The sequence below is a fragment of the Pseudorca crassidens genome, chromosome 3 (genome assembly GCF_039906515.1).
Source record: "Pseudorca crassidens isolate mPseCra1 chromosome 3, mPseCra1.hap1, whole genome shotgun sequence".
NCBI classification, from domain to species: domain Eukaryota; kingdom Metazoa; phylum Chordata; class Mammalia; order Artiodactyla; family Delphinidae; genus Pseudorca; species Pseudorca crassidens.
This window is the reverse complement of record NC_090298.1, coordinates 137,541,825-137,565,189: the sequence shown is the minus strand read 5'-3', so window position 1 is coordinate 137,565,189 and position 23,365 is coordinate 137,541,825. Positions and strand designations below refer to the sequence as shown.

At 45.1% G+C, this 23,365-nt stretch overlaps 1 protein-coding gene across 1 annotated transcript in view; it reads right to left on the bottom strand.

Annotated features, from left to right (window-relative positions):
* Nucleotides 1-2,902: 2,902 nt before the first annotated feature.
* Nucleotides 2,903-23,365, bottom strand: part of MAML1 (mastermind like transcriptional coactivator 1) — a 46,575-nt gene continuing 26,112 nt past the window's right edge. Inside the window, exons 2-5 of the mRNA XM_067732572.1 lie at nucleotides 12,787-14,199; nucleotides 10,316-10,555; nucleotides 8,309-8,405; nucleotides 2,903-6,441 (exon numbers count right to left, since the gene is read on the bottom strand). Coding sequence (XP_067588673.1) covers nucleotides 5,462-6,441; nucleotides 8,309-8,405; nucleotides 10,316-10,555; nucleotides 12,787-14,199 — 2,730 coding nt within the window. The 3' untranslated portion in view covers nucleotides 2,903-5,461. The remainder of the gene's footprint in view (nucleotides 6,442-8,308; nucleotides 8,406-10,315; nucleotides 10,556-12,786; nucleotides 14,200-23,365) is intronic.

Here is a 23,365-nt window from a genome sequence, read left to right as displayed (position 1 = left end):
TTTGCAGCTCTTGACTTTGAAGATGACTGTATGTGGTTGGGCTTCGCCCTGCGTTAAAGAAGTGGGTACTTAAAGTATACAACCTATCTAGAGCCTTAAAACTCAAGATGAGAGACAGTGGAGGTATCAGTAGTGATAAATCCAAAGGTAGGGCAGCAAGTACTCACCTCAGCTGCGTCAACTGGAGCTAGATCCTTCACAACTTATTAAGAATATGTATCTCCAGCTTTTTTTCTCTGTAACCTTGAAAAATTCTGCTTTCCAGATACAAAGACAAATGGAGCCTTCTACTTGGACTCCCGGCGCCGACCACCTAACAGCCCCGGAATGCATGGTGTGCCTGTCTGGCCAGGACCCGCCATGTCACTTGCAGCAGAGGACTCTTCCCACCCGGCCTCATTAGACCGGAGAGGGAATCCTGAACCCCCTCACCCCACCCTCGGGCAGCTGTTGTATTTGTTGCCATATCTGTTTTTGCAGCAGATATCTTTTCCTCGGACACCTTCCTATCTTTTTCTTGCACAGGTTACCTCTCTCAGAGTTTGCATTCCAGAACATTGATATCGAGGTGGAGCCGTGTGTTCTGTCCTTGCCATGCTGGATTTCACTTTGAGTGAGGGTCTGAAGCTATTTTTTCCAACTTCCATGAAATGGTCTGCAGGTACTGACTAGGGTCTGCAGCCCAGCTAACTGCAACCATTCAGAAGGCAAATTATCTTTGCCACATAAGCAAAGCCTATCTGAAAAGTGGCAAGTGCATCACCGGCTTTCCAGTAAGGCAAACTGATCCCATGTGCAGAAGAGCTGACCTGTTTCCAAGACATCACCTACCATTCTTTGTGCTGGTCCCGGAGTACCTGGAACTTTTAGTTGACTAGCCTTGGACCAAGTTCACAGGCAACCACCATTTTGCATCTTTCAACACCTTTACCACTTCCACGTTGCCACTTCCACACCTTCATCAGCTGACTGGCCTTAAGGTTGTCTAATTGATAAAGCTGCTAATGATGGCAGGAGCAGTCCAACCCCAGGGATGAACGTGGGACCCCATCTTACCTTCAGCATCTCCTTGGGCTGGGCTGGCAGAGGCCCCAGAGTAGCACAGGCTTGCACTGCGGATGCTGCAGTGCTGGGGTCACCTGGCAGAGGGGCAAGGGCTCACTCTCCTACTATATGCAACATATGTCCTTTGTGCTTTTAATTGAACATGTGTTGGGCATCTGCTGATTTTACTTTCTCAGCGTTCCTCCCTTCCTGTTAACAGCACCCTCTTCCTTTGGGGAATTTCCTTTCCTGTTCCATGTGGCTGTGAACTGCTCTTATGCACTGCTTTAGTTTCTTCCTGACACCATTTTGAAATCATCCGTCACATGTTACGACATCCCCTTCACATGAGACTGAAGGTCCACAGAGCAGGGACCACAGAGCTCTCCTATACTGCTGCTACTTTCCCTGCTCCTAATACAATGCCTGGACATAGTGGGTGCTCTATAAACATGAGCTGAGGGAGCTGTGCCTCAAGAAGCCTGCCTCGGTCACCACATGAGTCTGGCTTGTAACTCTCGACAGACTCGGGAAGGTGGCCGGGCAGCAGAGACTGGAACTGCCTGACCCTTGGCACTCCTGAGGCCTGGCTTGTTAAACACCTCCTCTGATTCTGGGAATTAGCTGGTAACCTAAAATACAGACTGGGGGCAGGGAATGTTCAGGGTTTTATTAGCCAGTTTTTCTGTTGGCTCCCAACAGAAGCCCAACAAAACCTGCATTCCAAGTTGCAATGTTCAAAACCTTCCTAAATATTTAAAGTAACTATATTGTATCTCATCAAGAGGAAGTACTGCAATTTACTTAACCAATCCCCTCTGACAGCTCTTTAGATTCTCCTAGTTTTCTGCAGTTATAAATAGTGCTACTAGGAACACCACTGTGCTATATAACCATTTTCTGCACTTAGAATTATTTTCAAGGATGGCTTCTCAGAATTGGAATTTCTGGGGTGGACAGACGGCACAAATATTTTAAGGCGCTTGCTACCTTTTTCAAAATTTCTTCCCACAAAAAAGTTGTACAGCAGCCTGCCTCATCACACTGCAGTCAGCACTGAGGATGACTGAGGTAATCTGACAAGCAGAATCATCTCCCTTTGGTTCTGTTTTGTACTTCCTTCACCACTCATGAGAGCGTGTCCCCCACCCCACGCCAAACAACACACACATTCTGTGCATTCTCAGCCAAGACTTCATGAGTCTTGTGTTCTTCCCTTTACTGTGCCTTATATACATGGCTATGTTAGGCTTCATTAGAGTAATTAAACCTTTCAATTCCATCACATGACAGGCTTCCTCCCTGAAGGGTGCTCTTTCCTGCCCTTCTAAGAGCTCCAGCTTCTCTAGGTCTGACCCGCTTCCAGCCTATGGCTGAGGTGAGAGGTCACTGAGAAGACTTGCCTTCCAGGTTCCCGGTGTGGCTTCTGTCATCATTTGATGCCCTTTCACAGTGTGACACTGACAAGAGTGAGTGGGTGAACATGCCAGAGCACACACTTTCTTACAATAAAAAAGAAAACGAAACAAGACCTAGAGAACTGCACTGACAGTAAATCTAAGGGTTTAAGTAAAACATCTGAACTGCTAAGGATCTAAAGTATCCCTTAAGTCCAACTTCCCTCACATTAGACGTAAGGGCATGGATGAGGTCTAGAGAGGGGAGAGACCGGTGGCCCTGGGCAATGTCAGTGCTAATTTCCTATGTATCACCAAAAAACAAACCAAACACCCCCACCACCAATGTGCATTAAGAAAGCAGCTAAATCACAAAGGAAATCAACTACCAAACAAAGCAGCTGTGTACTGGTCCACCTCCTGCCTGTGGCACAGCCATGTGAATTGAAATACATGGGCAGTTTCCATACTAGCAAAATACTTTTATTATTTTATAATGATAAAACAGGAAAGTAAAGATTTCTTTTTGGTGTATACCAGAGTTAAGGGAAGTAGAAGAATAAGGGAATTAATAGGACTTTTATGTACTTTGATGACAGTAAAAAGTTAACAATACCAACTGTTTGACATAAAACTTATAGCCCCCAAAACACATATATAAAGGATCATAGTTTTAAAATCTATAAAAGTAAAAAATATACAGTCAGAAGCTCTAACGCTTATTCCATCTTTAATATAAAATTGTAAACATTTATTTACACAAAGCAAGTGTGTATAACAAAAGTCCAAGCACCCTTTTCTTTTGAGTCATGGCTCCTGGAAGATGGGGATTTGCACTGAAGTGGAGTTGTCTCCTTCCCTGACTACCCAAAAACCAGATTCATAAATAAAGCCACAGGCAGCTCCCTGGGGGGACTCCAAGCATCACATTTTATTGCTCTGACACTGCAGCAAGTGAGAAGCCTGCTGTCTGTCTAGGTGGCCCCAGGACTAAGGCAGGGGCAGCCCTCCTCACACGGGGGAGGCAGAGGCGCGAGCGCCCAGGGATAGAGGTGAGCAGCAGCCAGAGGGAGACCAGGAGAGGAGCAAGGACCCACCACCAGCCTTCCGCCCGCTATTTTTGGTAGAAAACCCGCTGAAGTCACCCTCTTCCCCTTCAGATTGGGGAACTCACTCAGAGGGTGGAGTCTTCACTGGCTTTATGATTCATTCCCTTCTTTGAGAGTTATATTCAGTGACTGGGGAAGGCAGGGAGGGTGTTTAAAGGGGAAATGGCCCAAACACCACCCATGGTGGCAAATGGCTATTAGAGAAGAAGATCTGAGGGTCCAAGTACCCCCATGAAAGGCACTGCTGGTGCAAAATAATTACCAATGTGTGTACAACCCTTTGTCCCCTCAAAGCCACTCAAGCTGGTTGTGTGAATATTTTCCTTGGCTCAATTCTTTACATATGATACTCCTTGAATTATCCATTCTGAGGCTCCAGGGAAATAAAAATGGGGTTGTGGTTTCGCCAGAGACCACTCTGTATATACGCCACTCTTTTCAGTGTACTATTTTCTCTCCGACACCCCATTTAAAAGGGTCTCACCTTGTGCTTACCATGTTGCTTTCGTTACATCGAAGTGCTCTGTCTTCATTTCCCACAAACAGCCCACAGGTTGTTGTGGACTCTTAGCTTAGTCAAGACCTAAAAAGTCATAGACCTTAAGAGAGAAATCCATTTGAATCTTTAGAAAGGATGTATTAGTGTTACAAAGCAATTCTCTTTAAAAAGTGCAAGTCATCTGACAAGGGAGTGGCAGAAGTAGTAAAACAAAGTGGAATTCCTTCCTCTGGCCCAGCCTGCGTCCTCCCTGCCAAATGGGGCACACCTATTTTTCTCCTTCCCACAAACCTTTGCTTTCTGGGGAAGGGATACCCAGCTCCTTACTATGCTAGGCTTCCCTAGGGAATTCTAATGACTCTTTCTTTTTCTCTCCAATCCAGTAAATCAGTGGCTTAAGGAGTTTTTCCATTTGGGCTGGAGAGAGAAAGAAGGGGAGGCAGAAAGAAAGGTTATGGGAAATGAAGACAGGGTGCAGGAAAGACATCTGTTCATAACTCGACAATGATCACCTTCCTAACACATTAAAGATGAGTTTTCGGAGAAACTGCAAAAGGAGAAACAACAAAAGAGGACACAGGAATCCCAATTGTTTCATTTCAGCATTTGGCCTGGGGGCCGCCTGGGGTCTTGCTACCAACACATGGGAGGAAGGGATTCCTCAGCCCACATCCTCCTAAATGCCAGCCTGGAAGAACAGCATTCTGGGAGAAGGAGGAGCTGCTGGAAAGACCAGATCTGTGTCACTAACTCTGCTTTCTCATGGCATCCTGTTCCTTTTTGGCACATGCAGTCACAGCCTGCACTTACGGAAATGATTTTCCAGTGAGCCTCCCTTTGCCCTGAAAGCTGACAAAGAGCAGGAATAAAAAAGGCTCTTAATCAAAAGGAAACCCTAAGTTTCCAATGCCACTTATCAATTTAAACCACCACCTACCCTAATCTGTTTTAAAACCTTAAAAAAATTTAAAATCTTTTCTATGCTACAAATTGCAAATAGTTCTGCTATAAAGTTTCAACAAAAATTTGTCCCAAAATTGGGGCAAGTGGAGAAATCTTGGATTAAGTCAACATGATAGCATAGATTTTTATAAGCCTGACATCGTGGGGTTTCACTGTTGGTTTTTTGGTCATTTGGATAGAAAACCACCTGCAGAACCCTGTCCTGCTGTCCCAAAACCAGATAACGACGCCAGCAGATGGGGTGGGGCCAGCCCAACATACCACAACTGCTGGCTGGGAGCCCTGGGCCCCACAGAGCCTGGGAGGACCAGGCCTCAGCCCCATGGCTCTAGCTCTACCTGCCCAGCTCCCTGGGCTGTGGGCTTTTGGTCCAAAGTAGTTGCTCTTTCTTGAATTTGAGAAGAAAAATATAGGCTGTATGAACACTGAAAACACCACAAATCCTCCTGTTACTGAGGCCCTAGAAGGTCGTCCAAATCATTCATCCACTCCTCCGAAGTCCTGTTCTTCAGCAGGGAGTCGATCAGGTCAGCATCTCCGGCCATGCTGGCCAGCCCGCTGCTACCTGGCTGCCCACTGTAGGCAAAGGGCAGTTCTTGGCCTGCGGTCCGCACAGGGTAGGCTTGGGTGCAGTGCAGCCCTGCCCGGCCGCCCACTGTTGGGGCGGGGCTCTGGCTGAAGGCCCCCAGCTCAGGCCCAGCTGGGCTCAGGCCCGGCAAGGCCTGCTGTGGGGCTCCCTGGGGAGGTGCTGGGGCAGGGGCACTGGTCCTCTGCTGTGTGCTCACAGGGGGCAGCATGGACCCTGCTGCAGCTGCTGAGCTCATGGGGGCCATAGGCCTGCTGGGCATCGCCTGGGAGAACTGTGGGCTGGACATTTTCAGGTGGGCCTGCTGCATGTGGAAACTGGAAGCTGCAGTGAAGGGACTTACGGAGTTGTTCCCTGGGGTTTGGCCACTCAGGTTCGGCATTCCCTGATGTTGCCATGTGGAATTCTGGCCTCCCATGGTTGCCGATACCCTTGGGACCTGTGGCTTAGTTAAACCAGAGTTCAGGGTCCCCTTATTGTGCTGTTGGGAGATACTCGAGTTCCCCAGAGAGTTCTGCCCATAGGCAGCTGAAACCGAGGTGTTCGGGCCCACACCGGTCTGCCGTGGAATGTGGGCATGTCCATTGGTGGCCTGTGGCGGGGGCTGGGCAACTCTCTGGGTCATACCAGAAGCCATGCCATAGAGGCTGCCCTGTGGCATGCTTTGCGAGCCAGTGAACTGAGCCACACCCCGGTCCTGCTGGCCTGAGCTTGAAGGGAGAGAGGAAACCGAAGTGTGTCCAGGACCCATTGGTATCAGATTCCCAGCCTGAGGGAACACTCGAGGACAGCTGGAGTTAGATGGACCCAAGTTGTTCATGCCAGGCATGGCAGAAGAGGACCCTAGAAGACAGAGAAAATTCTGTCAACTAAGCTAGCATTTCTTCACCACCACTATGGAGATACCTCCAAGACCCATGCTGCAGCTGCTATCCGACAGGCCTGAAAGGCAAAATCAGAACACCAGATACCTCATGATCAGTGGAACCTCAAAGAGAAACCTGGGGGCAAAGGTTTCCCACAGGGTGGAATGGAGGCCGGTCTGGAGCAAAAAGGAGATTAAGACAGGCACAGAGGAAGGGGCAAACTCTATGGCTAGAATGTGGGGAGAGTATCTAGAGATAAAAGGAAGAGATGGTCCCGGCCAGATTCAGAAGAGCTGCAGCCACCATAGGAGGGGACAGGGTTGCAAAGCCAAAGGGTAACTGGACTGTGACTCTGGTTTAGACCTAGCTCGGCAGGGACTGTCAGGATCACTTAGATGAGGCCCACACAGTGTGGCACTGCAGGGCGGTGAAGGGAGGAAGGAGTCTGGACTGAAATCAGAAGATATTTACTGAGCACCTGCTCTGTGGTAGGTTCTGTGCTGGGGAGACAGCACGGAATGGGACAGAGAGGTCCTGTCCTCAGGGAACTTGCTATTTGGGACTCTGTCTTAAGCAGTGGATGCATGGTGACAGCCCTGACTGAGATTTTTTTTTGTTGGTAGGTGAGCGATTGTTCAGGGGTTGGCCATAACTGAGTACACTTTGTTTCTCCTCTTCCTCTCTCCATCAGCACCTAAACTAAAAACTGAGTTGAAGACAAAAGGGAAATGCTGAAACAGTCCACTTCTCTACCACTGATAGCCCACAACAACATCAGATGGGATGAAGGCAGGAAAGCTGGCCAAGACCCAGGCTTCTGAGATGCCCACAGACTTCAACCCCTGGTCCCTGTTAGCACAAGCATAAAACCCCACTTAAGGGCTTTCCTGGTGGCGCAGTGGTTGAGAGTCCGTCTGCCGATGCAGGGGACACAGGTTCGTGCCCTGGTCCGGGAGGATCCCACATGCCACGGAGCGGCTGGGCCCGTGAGCCATGGCTGCTGAGCCTGCGTGTCCGGAGCCTGTGCTCCGCAACGGGAGAGGCCACAACAGTGAGAGGCCTGCGTACTGCAAAAACAACAACAAAAAAAAAACCCACTTAAGTCTCCTCTGGAATTCACAGCTGTGGTCAACTTCTCTGGGACACTTTATAACGAGAATCACTGACCAAGAGAAGCACAGGTTTGGAAGATATTCCAAGAGCTAGGAAGGCAGGTATGGCCTAGATTTTACTGCATTTGTCAACTGAAATCTCTATTTCTGGAGCAACAGCCTGAGCAATGGCGGTCAGGTTCCCTCACATATCTGAGACAAGACAGCTGAGACCTCAGAATGCTTCCTGCCCCTTTCTGGCCAACTGTCTGCTGCTGATACTGCCACCCGTGACACCAATATGAGCAGACAAGAAGAAAGAAAAGAAGCAAAAGGCCATACAAGTGCACTAAGTCTCTCCTTATCTGGAAAATAGGAGAGGGTCATTTTTTGAACAGACACATAATGCTAGAAGCAAAGAACTCTCTTAAGAATTACAGAAGCCACTTCTTACTGATAAGACATCTTCCAACTACAGATGATTTTGCCTCAAAAGATTATACAGCCAGGGACCCAGCCAAAGCACTTAGCCAAAGTAGTCTGCCTCTGTGACTTTCTTCTCCTGACCTGTAGAGTAACCAGAACGCTAGGCTCCTTATGCAGAATGGAGTTACAGGAGCATATACATCCATTTAGCATCTATAGCATAAAACTGGGCAGACAGCAGGAACTCAGCATGAGTGGGACAGACTACCTGCTCTGTCCAGTGCCTGCCTTCCCTTGCCCCACTCCACTGCCTCAGACACTCCTCACCTGTGAACTGTCCAACCTGTTGTGGGAAGGTGCTCTGTGTTGGGTCTTGGTACTGGGGTGGCGGGCGGGTCAGATGGCGCTGAAACTGTTGCTTCTCCTAGAAAATGCCAAGAACAACAGAAAATTACAAGACCCACATAAAACAACAAAGCGATTAGAGAAAAGTAAACTGTCCAAGTTTGTTACTCAGAGGGACTCCTATGGAGATAATGCTCGTAATCTCATTTGGGGGGCTCTTAATAAACTGTAGTATGAGACAGAAGGATGGGGCAATGATTTAAAAAAAAAAAAAAGGTGATGTATCAGTTAAAAGAAAAAAGAATGGCAGACCAGGGAAATGCAAATCAAAGCCACAATAAGATAGATACCACTTCACACCTACTAGGATGGCTAGAATCAAAAAGATAGATAAGTGTGTCAAGGATGTGGAGAAACTGGCCCCCTCACACACTGCTGTGGGAACGTAAAACGGTGCAGCTGCTTTGGAAAACAGTTTGGCAGTTTCTCAAAAGGTTAAACTAAAGAGTTACCATATGACCCAACAATTCCATCCCTGGGTGTATACTCAAGAGGACTGAAAACCTATGTCCACAGAAAGGGGAAACAACCCAAACGTCTATAAACTGATGAACAGATAAATAAAATGCAGCATATTCATATAATGGAATATATTCAGCCACAGAAAGGAGTGAAGTACGGATACATCCTACAATATGGTTGAATCTTGAATGCATTTTATATGAAATGTCCAGAATAGGTAAATCTATAGAGATAAAAAGTAGATTAGTGGTGCCCTAGGCTTGGGAAGATGGGGGAACAACTTTTAATGGGTAACTAAAATAGGAGAGGGTCATTTTTTGAACAGACACATAATGCTAGAAGCAAAGAACTTTTTTAAGAAAGTTAACCCAACTGCACACCCAACTGCATGTGACACAACTATTGTCACACAAGTGTTAAAAAGTATCAATGGATCTATATATATATGTCTTCTATAGATATAGAAGACAATCCAGGACACACTGTGTAGTAAGAAAAGCAAGTGCTAACTTTGAGGAAGTCCGGGAACACTGTGTTTGTTTACTATACAAGCCCTAGCCATGAGAAGGCTTCCAGTGGGGACACATTTTAGAACATATTTGAATGTGAGTAGAAATGCAAATAATGATCATCATAGAATGGTACTTGACCATTCTCCACCCTACAAAGCCATGTGATTCTGCCAGGCTTGAGTGTCTTGACTAAATAACCTGTTTCTTTTAGGTAATGTTCTAAAAGTGGCTGTGGTGATGGTTTGTATAACTCTATGAATAAACTAAAAACTATTTGAATAATACACTTTAAATGGGTGGATTGTATGTCATGTGAATTACATCCCAATAAAGCTGTTATTTAAAAAATGGCAGAATTGAGGCAGTAATGTGGGCTTTAAAGTCATCCTCAATCAACTTTATTCTCTGGGTAGCTAGTTCTCTTATGTCTTAAGGATGTAATTTAAAGTCCTGAGAACTCCTGTAACCTTGGTACCTGAACACTACATTTGGTGACCAAGTGGGTGAACTGCAGGACTGGGAGCGGGCTTGTCAGTCCTGATTCTTGAACCCCAGGACCTCAGGGATGTCTTCATTTCCCCGCTTTATGTTCTCCCTTATAGCAATCTCTACCTTTACAAAAAAGCTGGATCCCACAGCAAACTGGTGGACCAAGTGAGCTCAGTGCTTTGGTAGCTGCTGACAAGGGACATGGAAAAATGTTCCTAACACATACAGTTTTAGCCACAGATTCGGCCTTCATTAATCCCCACTAAGTGACATAAAGCTGCTCTGACACAGGCTACCACTGTCTGAGAAACGTCACACTCCTGTTTCAAGGATACTCTAATACCGGGCATATAAACAATCACAAATCCACATACATACACACTGGAGCTTGTAGCCACTGCAGTGACTTGGGAGGCAGGAAAACATGGGCAGGGATGGTGGGGTTTTCTTCCACCTTTCCCTTTACCTGTTCTGCCAGAAGGTGCTGTTGCCTTTGCAAAAACTGCTGTTGTTGCAAATGCTTTTGTTGCTGCTCCCTCTGTTTCTGTTGGTCCAAAAGCAACTGATGCTGCTTCATTACAGCTGCCTGCTGCTGGTTACTGAGAAAGGAGGTGCTACTGTGAGTGCTGGCTACGGACACGGCAGGTGGCTGAGTCCCCACACTGGCAGCCTGGGTTGGTACAGGGACGCTGGGAGGGTTCTGGTCCTGTCAACACAGAAAAGGGGGTCTCAAGTCAGGTGGGACACACTGAAGACTATAAGCCCTGATCAGAGAAGATGAGCTGCATCCAGTGAAAACCTGGCTCAAGGCTCTCTCTTGAAGCCTCTTCTTCCCTGCAGGCGACTCCAGTGAAACCACCCTCCAGGGCGGGGCTGGAGACCAATAGCACTAACACCTGAGTATCCAGGCATGGCAATGAACAGTCACTAGCTGCATGTTAGGTTTGTTTCCTATGATTCACCAGTGGCAAAGGTGTGATTTTACATTTAAGCTCGTATATTTGTATACATAGTTCCAGTGGCAACTGTAGCTTATAAATGCTCCCTTACTGGAATGCATGGGTGTGGATAGGCCCCCAGAGGAGGAACTTCTGAGGGGCTCTGGTCGATGGAGATGCTACATTCTGAGTGTGCAAACCTTGGGCCCCTGGTGGCTGGGCTGTCCCTGAACCTCCTGAAATTATATGGTTTGTCCACATGTGTACAGCATTTTCCTGGGAAGAGACTGCTTGACTTTTGTCAGATACTCATGCTCAAAAAATACTGAGTACCAATGAGAATTTTAATGGATAGTCTCTATTAATACCTGGACCTAAAGTGAGAGTCATGTCAAAGGTTACCACAATATTACCCCAACATCATTACTTACCTTTAAAAGAAAAGGAAAAATTTTAACTCATACAGGAAAAAGGCAAAAAGCAATTATCATTTGAACAAATTCAACTTTTTGAGCTTTTACCCAGTCCTTATTTATTTGTTTGTATGTATGTATGTATGTATGTATGTATGTATGTATTTGGCTGCACTGGGTCTTAGTTGGGGCATGCGGGATCTAGTTCCCTGACCAGAGATCGAAACTGGGCCCCCTGCAATGGGAGTGTGGAGTCTTAACCACTGGACCACCAGGGAAGTCCCTCATTTGTATATTTAATCTTTTTACAAGATTCTAATCTTAGAGTAGACAGATTCTGAAATAATCTCCTCACTCCAATCACCAGAAGCTTATGGACTACAAGAGTGCCTTGTGAGGTGCAAAGTACTACTGAAATGGCAGACATCACTGTGCCGCTCTTTCTTTAGGATGCTCTCAGTGGCTGAAATAATTAGAAGTATGAATGTTTACACATGCATTCTTCTGCTGACAGATGCTTAGACTGCTTCCAGTTTTTGGCTATTAGAAATAATCATGCAATTAGTATCTTGTATGTAACTTTCTTCCTTTTTTTGGATTATTTCTTGCGGGGGTATATAATATGTCAATGCTTACGAACATTTTTATGGCTTATGAAAAATACGAAAAGTCAAATTACTTTCCAAAAGCATTGTGCCCATTTACATACCCTCACTACTATCTGAACATGTCAATTTCCTCATGGTATTACTAGCATTTTTTTTAATTTTTAAAATTTTAGAGTGTGCTACAAATAGACTGCAGGCTTACAGTAGTGAAAGAAAGGAGGCAATGCAATACACCCAACTGCATGTGACACAACTATTGTCACACAAGTGTTAAAAAGTATCAATGGATCTATATATATATGTCTTTTATAGATATAGAAGACAATCCAGGACACACTGTGTAGTAAGAAAAGCAAGTGCTAACTTTGAGGAAGTCCGGGAACACTCTGTGTTTGTTTACTGTACAAGCCCTAGCCATGAGAAGGCTTCCAGTGGGGACACATTTTAGAACATATTTGAATGTGAGTAGAAATGCAAATAATGATCATCATAGAATGGTACTTGACCATTCTCCACCCTACAAAGCCATGTGATTCTGCCAGGCTTGAGTGTCTTGACTAAATAACCTGTTAGGAAGCAGCACTCACCTAAATGTTATAAGCTTACTAAAACTTATGGTATTTTGAACACACATGTTTGAAAAGTGGTATAAAAAAAAAAAGCAGAGCCTCTAAGGACATTAAATGTGATCTTGCCACAAATAACTTAAGTTGTATGGCATGAAAGAGACACTAGACCAAGTGCAGGGGATTCCTCAAATGAGTATACAGTTAAAACCAAGTTACACTAGGGAATTTTACCCTATTTTTGTTTATTAAGAATCAATCCTCGTTTGCTTGGTCAATTTTCACTCCCAAGGGAGTCAAAGGACGAAAGTACCAGCTCCCTCCCTCCCTTTGTTCCACAACTACCTGGGACCTGGTAACCACACTAGGATGGATGTGGATGCAGAGTAACAGAGTAAAGCCCCGTGCTCACCTGGCTAGGTGGAACCAGTGATCGGAAGGGCAAATTTCCTGGCTTTGGTTTCATTAGAAATAAGGAGTTCTGCTCGTTGTTCAGATGAGACAGCTGCTGGGGAAGATAAGCCATCAGGGCCGGCTTGCTCTGGCCAGCCCCAGGGCCGCCTTGCCCACAGTCTGCTTTGTAGTGAGAAAGGGGTTTGGTGTTGCCGTAGTCCAGCACGGATCCTTGGTTAGCCACGGGATTCTGATTCAAGTTACTTGGTGGCTGGTGACTCAGCAGGTTCACATGGCTGGGCTGGAGGTAGGGGCCTCCTGGCCGAGGGGAGCTCTTGTTCACACTGGGTATCATGAGCAGTTTGGAGCTAGTGAAGTCTTGCTTGTAACCGGGAGGGCTGGCAGGTTTTTCCATGGAGTAAGGGACATTTAAGGGACTGTGGGAGGGGCCTGTCTGCTGCCACGTGGACATCTGGCCTGGAGCTGGTGCTGGGGCAGCCTGCTGTGGGTTCTGGAGCATCTGCTCACGCTTCTGCTTGGCAGCGATCTGCTGGAGTTGGTGGGCAGAGGACAGCTCTGAGCTCCCGCCTGGGCCCTGGCTAGGCAACACCACACTGGAGAGGGCTCTTTGTGCATTCTGGGCTTGGGCTGATGCTGACATCAGGTTGGGACTGGGATTGTCCACCCCAGGCTGACCAGAGGTGTGGAACAGGGGCTGAGAGCCCCCTAGGCTGGGTGAATCTGTGCTCACAGGGCCAGATGAAGGCCCCATAAAGGTCTGTCCTGCAGACCCAGCCCTCACTTGTGGAGAGCCTAACTGTTCTTGTTCAAAGGCTGCTGGAGAGAATTCTGTTTTAATATTAATGTCCTGTGCCAAGGGGGTCTGTGTGGCAGAACCAGAAGACTCTGGATCCTTCTTCTCTTCAAAGTCCTCATTAAATAGATCCTTCATGTCTTCATCAGGCACTGACCTGTTCAGCTCCTCGATGAGCTCCTTCCACTCCTGCTCATTAAGGTTGAGGTCAGGCATGAGGTTGCTTTGAGATATGGAGCCTCCGGCCCCTGTGATCATGCAAGGCAGGTCGTCCACGGGCTCCTGCTTCAGTTCTTTATTCAGGCTCAGGGGAAATGACTCACTGGGGTTGCTGCCTCCATTCAAGTGGAGGCTCGAGTCTGCCAGACACTTCTTGTTGATGGAGTCCAGCCCCAGTGAATGCTTCCCGCTGGCCTGTAGGGCCTCTGTGCCAGGCTTGTCAGGCTGACCAAGGGGGGAGGCTGGAGGCAGGCCATTGGAAGAGACGGCAACTCCCAGAGGGGCCTCCCGGCGGGTCTTCTTATGCCCAGGAAAGAAGTCTCCATAGCCATTCTGTTGATCACCATTCTGAGGGGATGTGGCACTATCGAGATTCCTCTTCACTGTATCATGGAGATGCTGAAAAACAAGAAAAAGAGTGACTTATATATACACCACGTATGAGTCCCGTCTGCTTCTCATGGTGACTTAAACCAGGGGCCTGTATCCCTGCAGTGCTCTCCTGCCGATTTTGCTTGCCCAGTTTACAACTCTCACAACTCTTACAACCCCTCCAGGGTTGTCTCTGCCTCTTCCTCTCTTGTGGCCTTGCCTGAGTGAAGACTAGCTCAGCTGTGGGAAAGTAATCCGGCTGCAGTCAATGTGTCAGTCCCTGGACTCTTGCAGCTCTTTTTGCAGGACACAAGCCTGATGCAGCCCACAGTCGTCTAATCTGAGGGTGTGACTGAGAATGGAGCTAATGAGAAAGAGCCAAAGGATACATATACATTCTTGAGGACATCATTTGCATCCCGGATCTAGGTTATACACGAGACCAGCCATCCCCCTGGACTTTTCACTTACGGGAACCAATAAATTCCTCCTTGTGTTTAAGCTGGTTTAACTTGGATTTCTGTTGCCTTCAGCTAAAGGAGACTGGGCTAGTATAGGCTCTTTTTCAGGCCTTGTTGGGGGCTGATCACAAGCTCCAGGCCTCCATCTTGGTGCACAGGCATTTTCATGCCCTTCCTCATCTTTCTAGGTGCCCTTGCCCGGCTCCACCCCTTGTCTCCAGGCTAGGCTGCTTCCTCATATGCCTTACAGGCCTCTGCCTTTTGGCTTCTGTCCCAATCTGCTGCCCACCAACCGTGAGCATCTTCTAATCCCCTGCACCCAGTCACCAGCCCTCCCAAACCCTGCCACTTCTTAACAAGACCATTAATTTGAACACAGTCATGTCTGTCTGGCAGTTACTTACTTCCCCATGTTCTCCTCAACTGGATTTGTTCAACTAACCTTATCAAGAGTCTACCGTGTGTCAGGGACAAGTGCTGTGGGGATATCAAGACAAATGAGGTGGTCCCTGCTCTTCATGGGCTTCCAATCTTCTAGGATATGGGACATACATGGACATGGCTACAGAATAAGACAAACACCATACGCAAGCCGTAGAGCAATAAGCACCCTGAGAGTTCAAGGGCAGGAGTTTCATGGAGAGAACATGACAGGGAAGAGAAGAGGTGGTATCTTTCCGTTATTTCCCAGCCTCGTTTTCAGCTACCAGGACACAACTCTTCCACTAACAGAGGCACCTGCACTCAGCCTCTATACATGTCTGCTCCTTTCCTATGTTTACTTCTGTTACATTTTTGTCCTTTATCCCCCACTCTCAATTCCAACCTCCCCACCAACCACTGGCCCTAAGCATTTATACTGTGCTATTTACAACATTCCAATTAACACCTTTCAGTATTAAAGATAAGCAGATTTCAGAGGAATCAGACAGTAGCACAGGACACTCTGTGCTGCTTTCTTCTGCTGCAGAGAAGGGCCACAATGACCCACCACATCCACCCCAGGAGGCTGAGCACAGAAGTACGTGACCCCCTGGGCGGGGGGTGGAGGGAAGGAGGGGGCCAAGGGCACCAGCTCTCAGCAGCAAACTACCTGTAGACACAAATGCGTAATGAGCAAGAAAACAAGGAGGGCAATTTTATCAGTCCCTGAGTTCCAATTTTAATGTTCCATTCCCTCTCCTTCAAGATTTTCTTATTTCTTAACTGTTAAAGCTGACTGCACAGTGTTCTATAAATCCTGGCTAAGTATTTCTTTAAATGCATATCTGGGTACTTAAGTTAGCTCAGAAAAGGTTAGGAATGCTCAATAAATGGAACTGTAGGGCAAAAGTATAAGCAAAACATGATCCTAGGACTCAACTCAAGAACACAGCCCCTACGTATAGAGAGAATATATCTCAAGATAATAAATTTATGACAAACCCACAGCCAATATTCTGTGGTGAAAAGCTGAAGGCCTTCCTGCTAAATTCTGGAACAAGACAAGGATGCTCACTCTCACCTCTTCTATTCAACACAGTACTGGAAGTCCTAGCCACAGAAATCAGACAAGAAAAAGAAATAAAAGGTATTCAAATTGCAAGAGAAAAGGTAAAATTGTCATTATATGCAGATGATATGATACCATACATAGAAAACCCTAAATGCTCCACACAAAAACTACTACAACTGATAAACGAATTCAGCAAGGTAGCAGGATACAAGATTAACATACAGCAATCAGTTGCATTTCTTTACATCAACAATGAAATATCAGAAAAGGAATGTAAAAAAAAAAACAAAACAATACCTTTTAAAATTGCACTCCCAACAATAAAATACTTAGGAATAAACCTGACCAAGGAGGTGAAAGACATACACTGAGAACTATAAAACATTAATAAAGGAAACTGAAGATGATTCAAAGAAATGGAAAGATATCCCATGCTCTTGGATTGGAAGACTTAATACGTTAAAATGGCCATACTACCCAAAGCAATCGACAGATTTAATGCAATCCCTATCAAATTACCCATGACATTTTCCACAGAACTAGAATAATCTTTTTTAAAACATTTTTTAAAAGATTTATTTATTTATTTAATTTATTTTTGGCTTGAGTTGGGTCTTGGTTGCGGCACGTGGGATCTTCATTGCAGCACATGGACTCTTCGTTGCAGCATGTGGGCTTCTATCTAGTTGTGGCATGTGGGTTTTCTCTTCTCTAGTTGTGGCACGCGGGTTCCAGGGCGTGTGGGCTCTGTAGTTTGCAGCACGCAGGCTCTCTAGTTGAGGCGTGTGAGCTCAGTAGTTGTGGCACATGGGCTTAGTTGCCCCACAGCATCAAACCCATGTCCCCTGCATTGTAAGGCAGATGCTTTACCACTGGACCACCAGGGAAGTCCCTAGAACAGATAATCTTAAAATTCATATGGAACCATAAAAGACCCAGAATTGTCAAAGCAACCCTGAGGAAAAAGAACAAAGCTGGAGGCATAACCCTTCCAGACTTCAGACAATACTACAAAGCTATAGTAATCAAAACCGTGTGGTATTGGCACAAAAACAGACATACGGATCAATGGAACAGAGGGTCCAGAAATAAACCTACACACCTACAATCAATTAATCTTCAACAAAGGAGGTAAGAATATACAATGGGAAAAAGACAGCCTCTTCAGCAACTGATGTGGGGAAAGTTGGACAGCTGCATGTATATCAATGAAGTTAGAACACACCCTCTCACCATACACAAAAGTAAACTCAAAATGGCTTAAAGACTTAAATGTAAGACATGACACCATAAAAATCCTAGAAGAGATCGTAGGCAAAACATTCTCTGACATGAATCATACCAATGTTTTCTTAGGTCAGTCTCCCAAGGTAACAGAAATATAAACCAAACCAAACAAAAAACCCAAACAGGACCTAATGAAACTTACAAGCTTTTGCACAACAAAGGAAACAATCGACAAAATGAAAAGACAACCTAAGGAATCGGAGAAAATATTTGCAAACGATGAGACTGACAAGGGCTTAATTTCCAAAATATACAGACAGCTCATACAACTCGACAAAAAATGGGCAGAAGGGCTTCCCTGGTGGTGCAGTGTGGTTGGGAGTCCGCCTGCCGATGCGGGGGACGCGGGTTCATGCCCCGGTCCAGGAGGATCCCGCATGCCGTGGAGTGGCTGGGCCCGTGGGCCGTGGCCACTGAGCCTGCGCGTCCGGAGCCTGTGCTCCGCAACGGGAGAGGCCACAACAGTGAGAGGCCCGCGTACCGCAAAAAAAAAAAAAAAAAGGGCAGAAGACCTAAATAGACATTTCTCCAAAGAAGACATACAGATGGCCAACAGGCATATGAAAAGATGCTCAACATGGCTAATTATCAGACAAATGCAAATCAAAACTACAATGAGGTATCTATCACCTTACACCGGTCAGAATGGCCATCATCAAAAAATCTACAAATAATAAATGCTGGAGGGCTTCCCTGGTGGTGCAGTGGCTGGGAATCCACCTGCCAATGCAGGGGACATGGGTTCGAGCCCTGGTCCGGGAAGATCCCACATGCTGTGGAGCAATTAAGCCTGTGCACAACTACTGAGCCTGCACTCTAGAGCCCGCGAGCCACAACTACTGAGCCCACACGCCACAACTACTGAAGCCCCTGTGCCTAGAGCCCATGCTCTGAAACAAAGAGAGGCCACCGCAATAAGAGGCTCATGCACCGCAATGAAGAGCAGCCCCCACTCGCCGCAACTAGAGAAAGCCCGCGTGCAGCAACTTAGACCCAACGCAGCCAAAAATAAATAAATTTATCAAAAAAAAACACAACACCCTTTAAAAAATAAAATAAATGTTGGAGAGGGTGTGGAGAAAAGGGAACCCGCCTATACTGTTGGTGGGGATGTCAGTGCAGCCACTGTAGAAAACAGTATGGAGGTTCCTCAAGAAACTAAAAATAGAATTACCATATGATCCAGCAATCCCACTCCTGGGTATATACCCAGACAAAACTATAATTCAAAAAGATACATGCACCACTATGTTCACAGCAGCACTATTCACAACAGCCAAGACCTGCAAACAACCTAAATGTCCACTGACAGATGAATGGATAAAGAAGATGTGGTACATATATACAGTGGAATACTACTCAGCCATAGAAAAGAAGGAAATAATGCCATTAGCAGCAACATGGATGCAACTAGAGATTATCATACTAAGTAACGTAAGCCAGAAAGAGAAAGACAAATACCATGATATATCACTTATATGTGGAATCTAAAATATGACACAAATGAACTTATCTATGAAATAAATAGAATCACGGACATAGAGAACAGACTGGTGGTTGCCAGCGGAGAGGGGTTGGAGTGGGAGGTTGGGGTTAGCAGATGTAAGTTTTTATATACAGAACGGATAAGCAAGTTCCTACTGTATAGCGCAGAGAACTATATTTACTATCTTATGATAAACCATAATGGAAAATATAAAAAAAGAATGTATATATATATATGTATAACTGAATCACTTTGCTGTACAGCAGTAATTAACACAACATTGTAAATCAACTACACCTCAATTAAAAAAAAAATACTGGGACTTCCCCGGTGGTCCAATGGCTAAGACACCATGCTCCCAATGCAGGGGGCCCAGGATGGATTCCTGGTCAGGGAACTAGATCCCACATGCCACAACTAAGAGTTCACGTGCCACAACTAAAGATCCCGCTTGCCGCAACAAAGATCCCGTGTGCTGCAACTAAGACCTGGCACAGCCAAATAAATAAATAAATATTAAAACAAAACAAAGAACACAGCCCCTACAACACAAGGACATGTGTGCTTTACTTTCATGTAGGTTTTTCTGCTTCCTGCTGCCACCTAGGGGTGAGAGGGGGAAAGGAACCATAATCCTAAAATGGACCCTTTATAAGATCTTTTGTTTTAAAAGTTTCCTTCTGGGAAGGTAAATTCATACCCATTTAGTCCGTCAGAAGGAAATAAAAATGAGTTGCTAATTTTAGGGGGGGTTATTCTTTCTATTATTTCTTTTTGTTTTTTTGAAAATCATTTGTTCCTCAGTGTCAGGTTTGGGCTCTCTGTAAACCTGGGAGCTCAGTTTTCTACTTTCCTAAGGGGGAAGATGGACACCTAAGAGGTCAACGCACCTGATGAGTCAGCTGATTTTCCCAGATTAGAAACAGAATCCTTCTTTGCCATAACAGTTATAAAAGCTACCACGTCCTCTTTCAATACCCACATGGAAACAGCTGCAGACAAGTTCCAAAGTAACAACTTAATTTTGCAATACCGATTGCTTTTAGCCAAAGGAAACGCCAGGTCATTTTCTCAACTGTGCACAAAATTTAACTGGAATGATGTAGGTGGGCTTGGGAAGTGTGGAATACGGTGGCTCTGGCAGATTTTTGAGTCTTGAGCATTTGCCGGAGTGCCTGATATGTGCAGGGCACTGCAGAGGAAGACAAAGATGAGTAAACCATGGAACCTGATCTCCAGGAATTTATAACAGATGGGAAAATGGTCTGAATTGATTATAAATTATTTAAGAACAAGCACAGTAAGAGCTATAAAGCATACAAGACTGGCTGTCCTTGTGCTTGCCTTCGGTGTATCTGGTACTTCTGGGTACTCAGCTCAGAGGTTTCTGTTGTAACTACCTAATGGTCTCCTGATGCACAGGGTTTCAGGAGGATTCAGTTCTGGGATAATGTGATCTGGTGCTCATTTCCTCCACAAGGGGGTTTTGTTGAAGAATACTTCATGCTTGATGGTAAACTGGAGGCCTTGCATGCTCACCCAGTCAGTCCTGACTCCTACCCTAGCCTCCTAACCCATCATCTTCTACTCTGCGAGAGGGGCCCCAGGATATCAACAGTGAGTCAAGCTGGAGTTGCCACACCTTATGGACACCAAATCAGTATACTGTACCCACACACCCACTAGATCTCACTTAGTGAGGAGAGTCCCTCACCTAGTCTCTACTTCCACCACCCACCAATGAAATTCCAGTGTGCTTTGTGGTAAAACTTCCCCAAATGAGAGTTCTCCCACTCTGAATTAACAAACAGATGTGGCTGTTTAAGACAGGGGTGGCTCTCTCATCAATGTGCCTTATGCACTGACATGTAGATGAAAGTATAGGTTGACAGGGACTTCCCTGGCGGTCCAGTTGTTGGGACTCTGCGCTTCCACTGCAAGGGGGCGCAGGTTCAATCCCTGGTCAGGGAACTAAGATCCCGCATGCTGTGTGGCACGGCCAAAAGAAGAAGGGAAAAAAAAAAGTATAGGTTGACAATATAGAGGGTCCTCAAAAAACTAAAAATAGAGTTGTCATATGTTCCAGCAATCCCACTCCTGGGCATATATCCAAACAATAATATAATTCAAAAAGACAGAGACTTCCCTGGTGGTGCAGTGGTTAAGAATCCGCCTGCCAATGCAGGGGACACAGGTTCGAGCCCTGGTCCAGAAAGATCCCACATGCCGCAGAGCAATTAAGCCCATGAGCCACAACTACTGAGCCGGTGCTCTAGAGCCCGTGAGCCACAACTACTGAAGTCCATGTGCCCTAGAGCCCATGCTCTGCAACAAGAGAAGCCACTGCAATGAGAAGCCCACGTACCGCAACAAAGAGTAGCCCCCGCTTACTGCAACTAAAGAAAGCCTGCGCACAGCAACGAAGACCCAACGCAGCCAAAAATAAATAAAAAATAAATTTCTAAAAAAAAAAAAAAGGAAATAATGCCATTTGCAGCAACATGGATGCAACTAGAGATTATCATACTAAGTAAAGTACTTCAGAAAGAGAAAGACAAATACCATATGATATCACTTATATGTGGAATCTAAAATATGACACAAATGAACCTATCTACAAAACAGAAACAGATTCACAGACATAGAGAACAGACTTGTGGTTGCCAAGGTGGGTGGGGGGTCGGGAAGGGATGGATTGGAAGTTTGGGGTTAGCAGATGCAAACTATTATATATAGAATGGATAAACAACAAGGCCCTACTGTATAGCACAGGGAACTACATTCAATATCCTATGATAAACCATAGTGGAAAAGAATTTTTTTTTTTTTTTTTTTTTTTGCCGCAGCGCACGGCATGCAGAACTTCTCCGACCAGGGATTGAACCTGTGCCCCTGCATTGGAAGTATGGAGTCTTAATCACTAGACCACCAGGGAAGTCCAAAAAGGATTTTATAAAAAAATGTAATATATATGTATAACTGAATCACTGCTGTAAAGCAGAAATTAACACAACATTGTAAATCAACTAAACTTCAAAAAAACAGAGTATAGGTTGAAACATATAAAATCATTTAACTTTTTAAGGTAATATTGGTAATTTCAACCTAATACCATGCTCACCTTTCTTTCCCCCATGAGCTCTTCTAGTACCCTGTATATACAGTGAGGACACTCAGGAACCCCGACTGTTGTTGGAAAAGATCCTCTAAAGGTAAAGTGGATCTATTTTCATGCAACATTAAAGGTTTCAATGATCTGAGGAAAAATCAGTGAGGTCCAAATGCTACAAGGACAAGTCATTACTTCCTTAGTGTGCCTCGAGGACCACTCAGCACCTGCACTTACTATTCCCCACTGATTCAGAATCTCACTCAATCTTCAAAGGTACCCTGAAGATGAGTATCACTGTTTCTGTTTTACGGCAGATTGAAGTCAGATTACATGAGGTTTCCTAAAGTTTGAGCATTCAGAGGTCTTGGGAAGGATCTGCAGCAGATCCCCACAGCCCTGCCCTTCCCCTGGTCAGTCTGAGATCGGGCCCAAATTAATCCCAACTCCACCTGTGAAGCTAAAAGAGTTTGGTAAAAAACAAGCAGCAGGGAGTGAGTCAAGAGTTTCAAACTGTAAGGAGAACCTCCCTGAGACCAAGCACAAAGAGCCCTGTTAAGACGTTACCAGAAAAATGGGCTGTGCTGAAAAATATCTCACACACCAAGGCTACAAAAGATTCTTTGTAAAATATTTAAAGAAAAAAATGTTACAGAACCTTCTATAATTTGCTACTAAAGATTCCCACTCTTAAGACATTATGTCTTAATAGTTTGGTATCATCACTGATTAGAAGCACACTGAGTACTAAGGAGATCTGTAAGCACCACTCCTTGCCACTAAATCTGCCTACAAGGACATACTGAAAATGCCAAGTTTTGAGAAATGTATTTTCCAGAAAACTTTATAGTTTTGTGCCTAGACATTTTTATCATCACCTTAAAAAATTTTTTTATTTTGAAAGAATTATAGATTCATAGGAAGTTGCAAAGAGTACAGAGGGTCCTGTGTACCCTTCACCCAGTTTCCCTCAACAGTTGTATTTTACCTAATTATAGCAAAATATCAACCAGGAAGAAGATATGGGTAGAATGTGGGTGTACAGTTCTATGTCATTTTAGCAAATGACTATCACCTTTAAAAAAATTTTTATTTTATATTGAAGCATAGCTGATTAACAATGTTGTGCTAGTTTCAGGTGTACAGCAAAGTGATTCCGTTATACATATACATGTATCTATTCTTTTTAAAATTCTTTTCCCGGTTAGACTATCACCTTTTTTGATAAGAAAACTTTTAAAAAGCTCTTTTATAAAAAGCTATTTAAGAAAGCAGGACTATGTATTTAACACAATGTAATCTCTTCCTGCAGTGGTTATAAAGCAGAAAGTTAAAATTCACACTGTATACTGAGA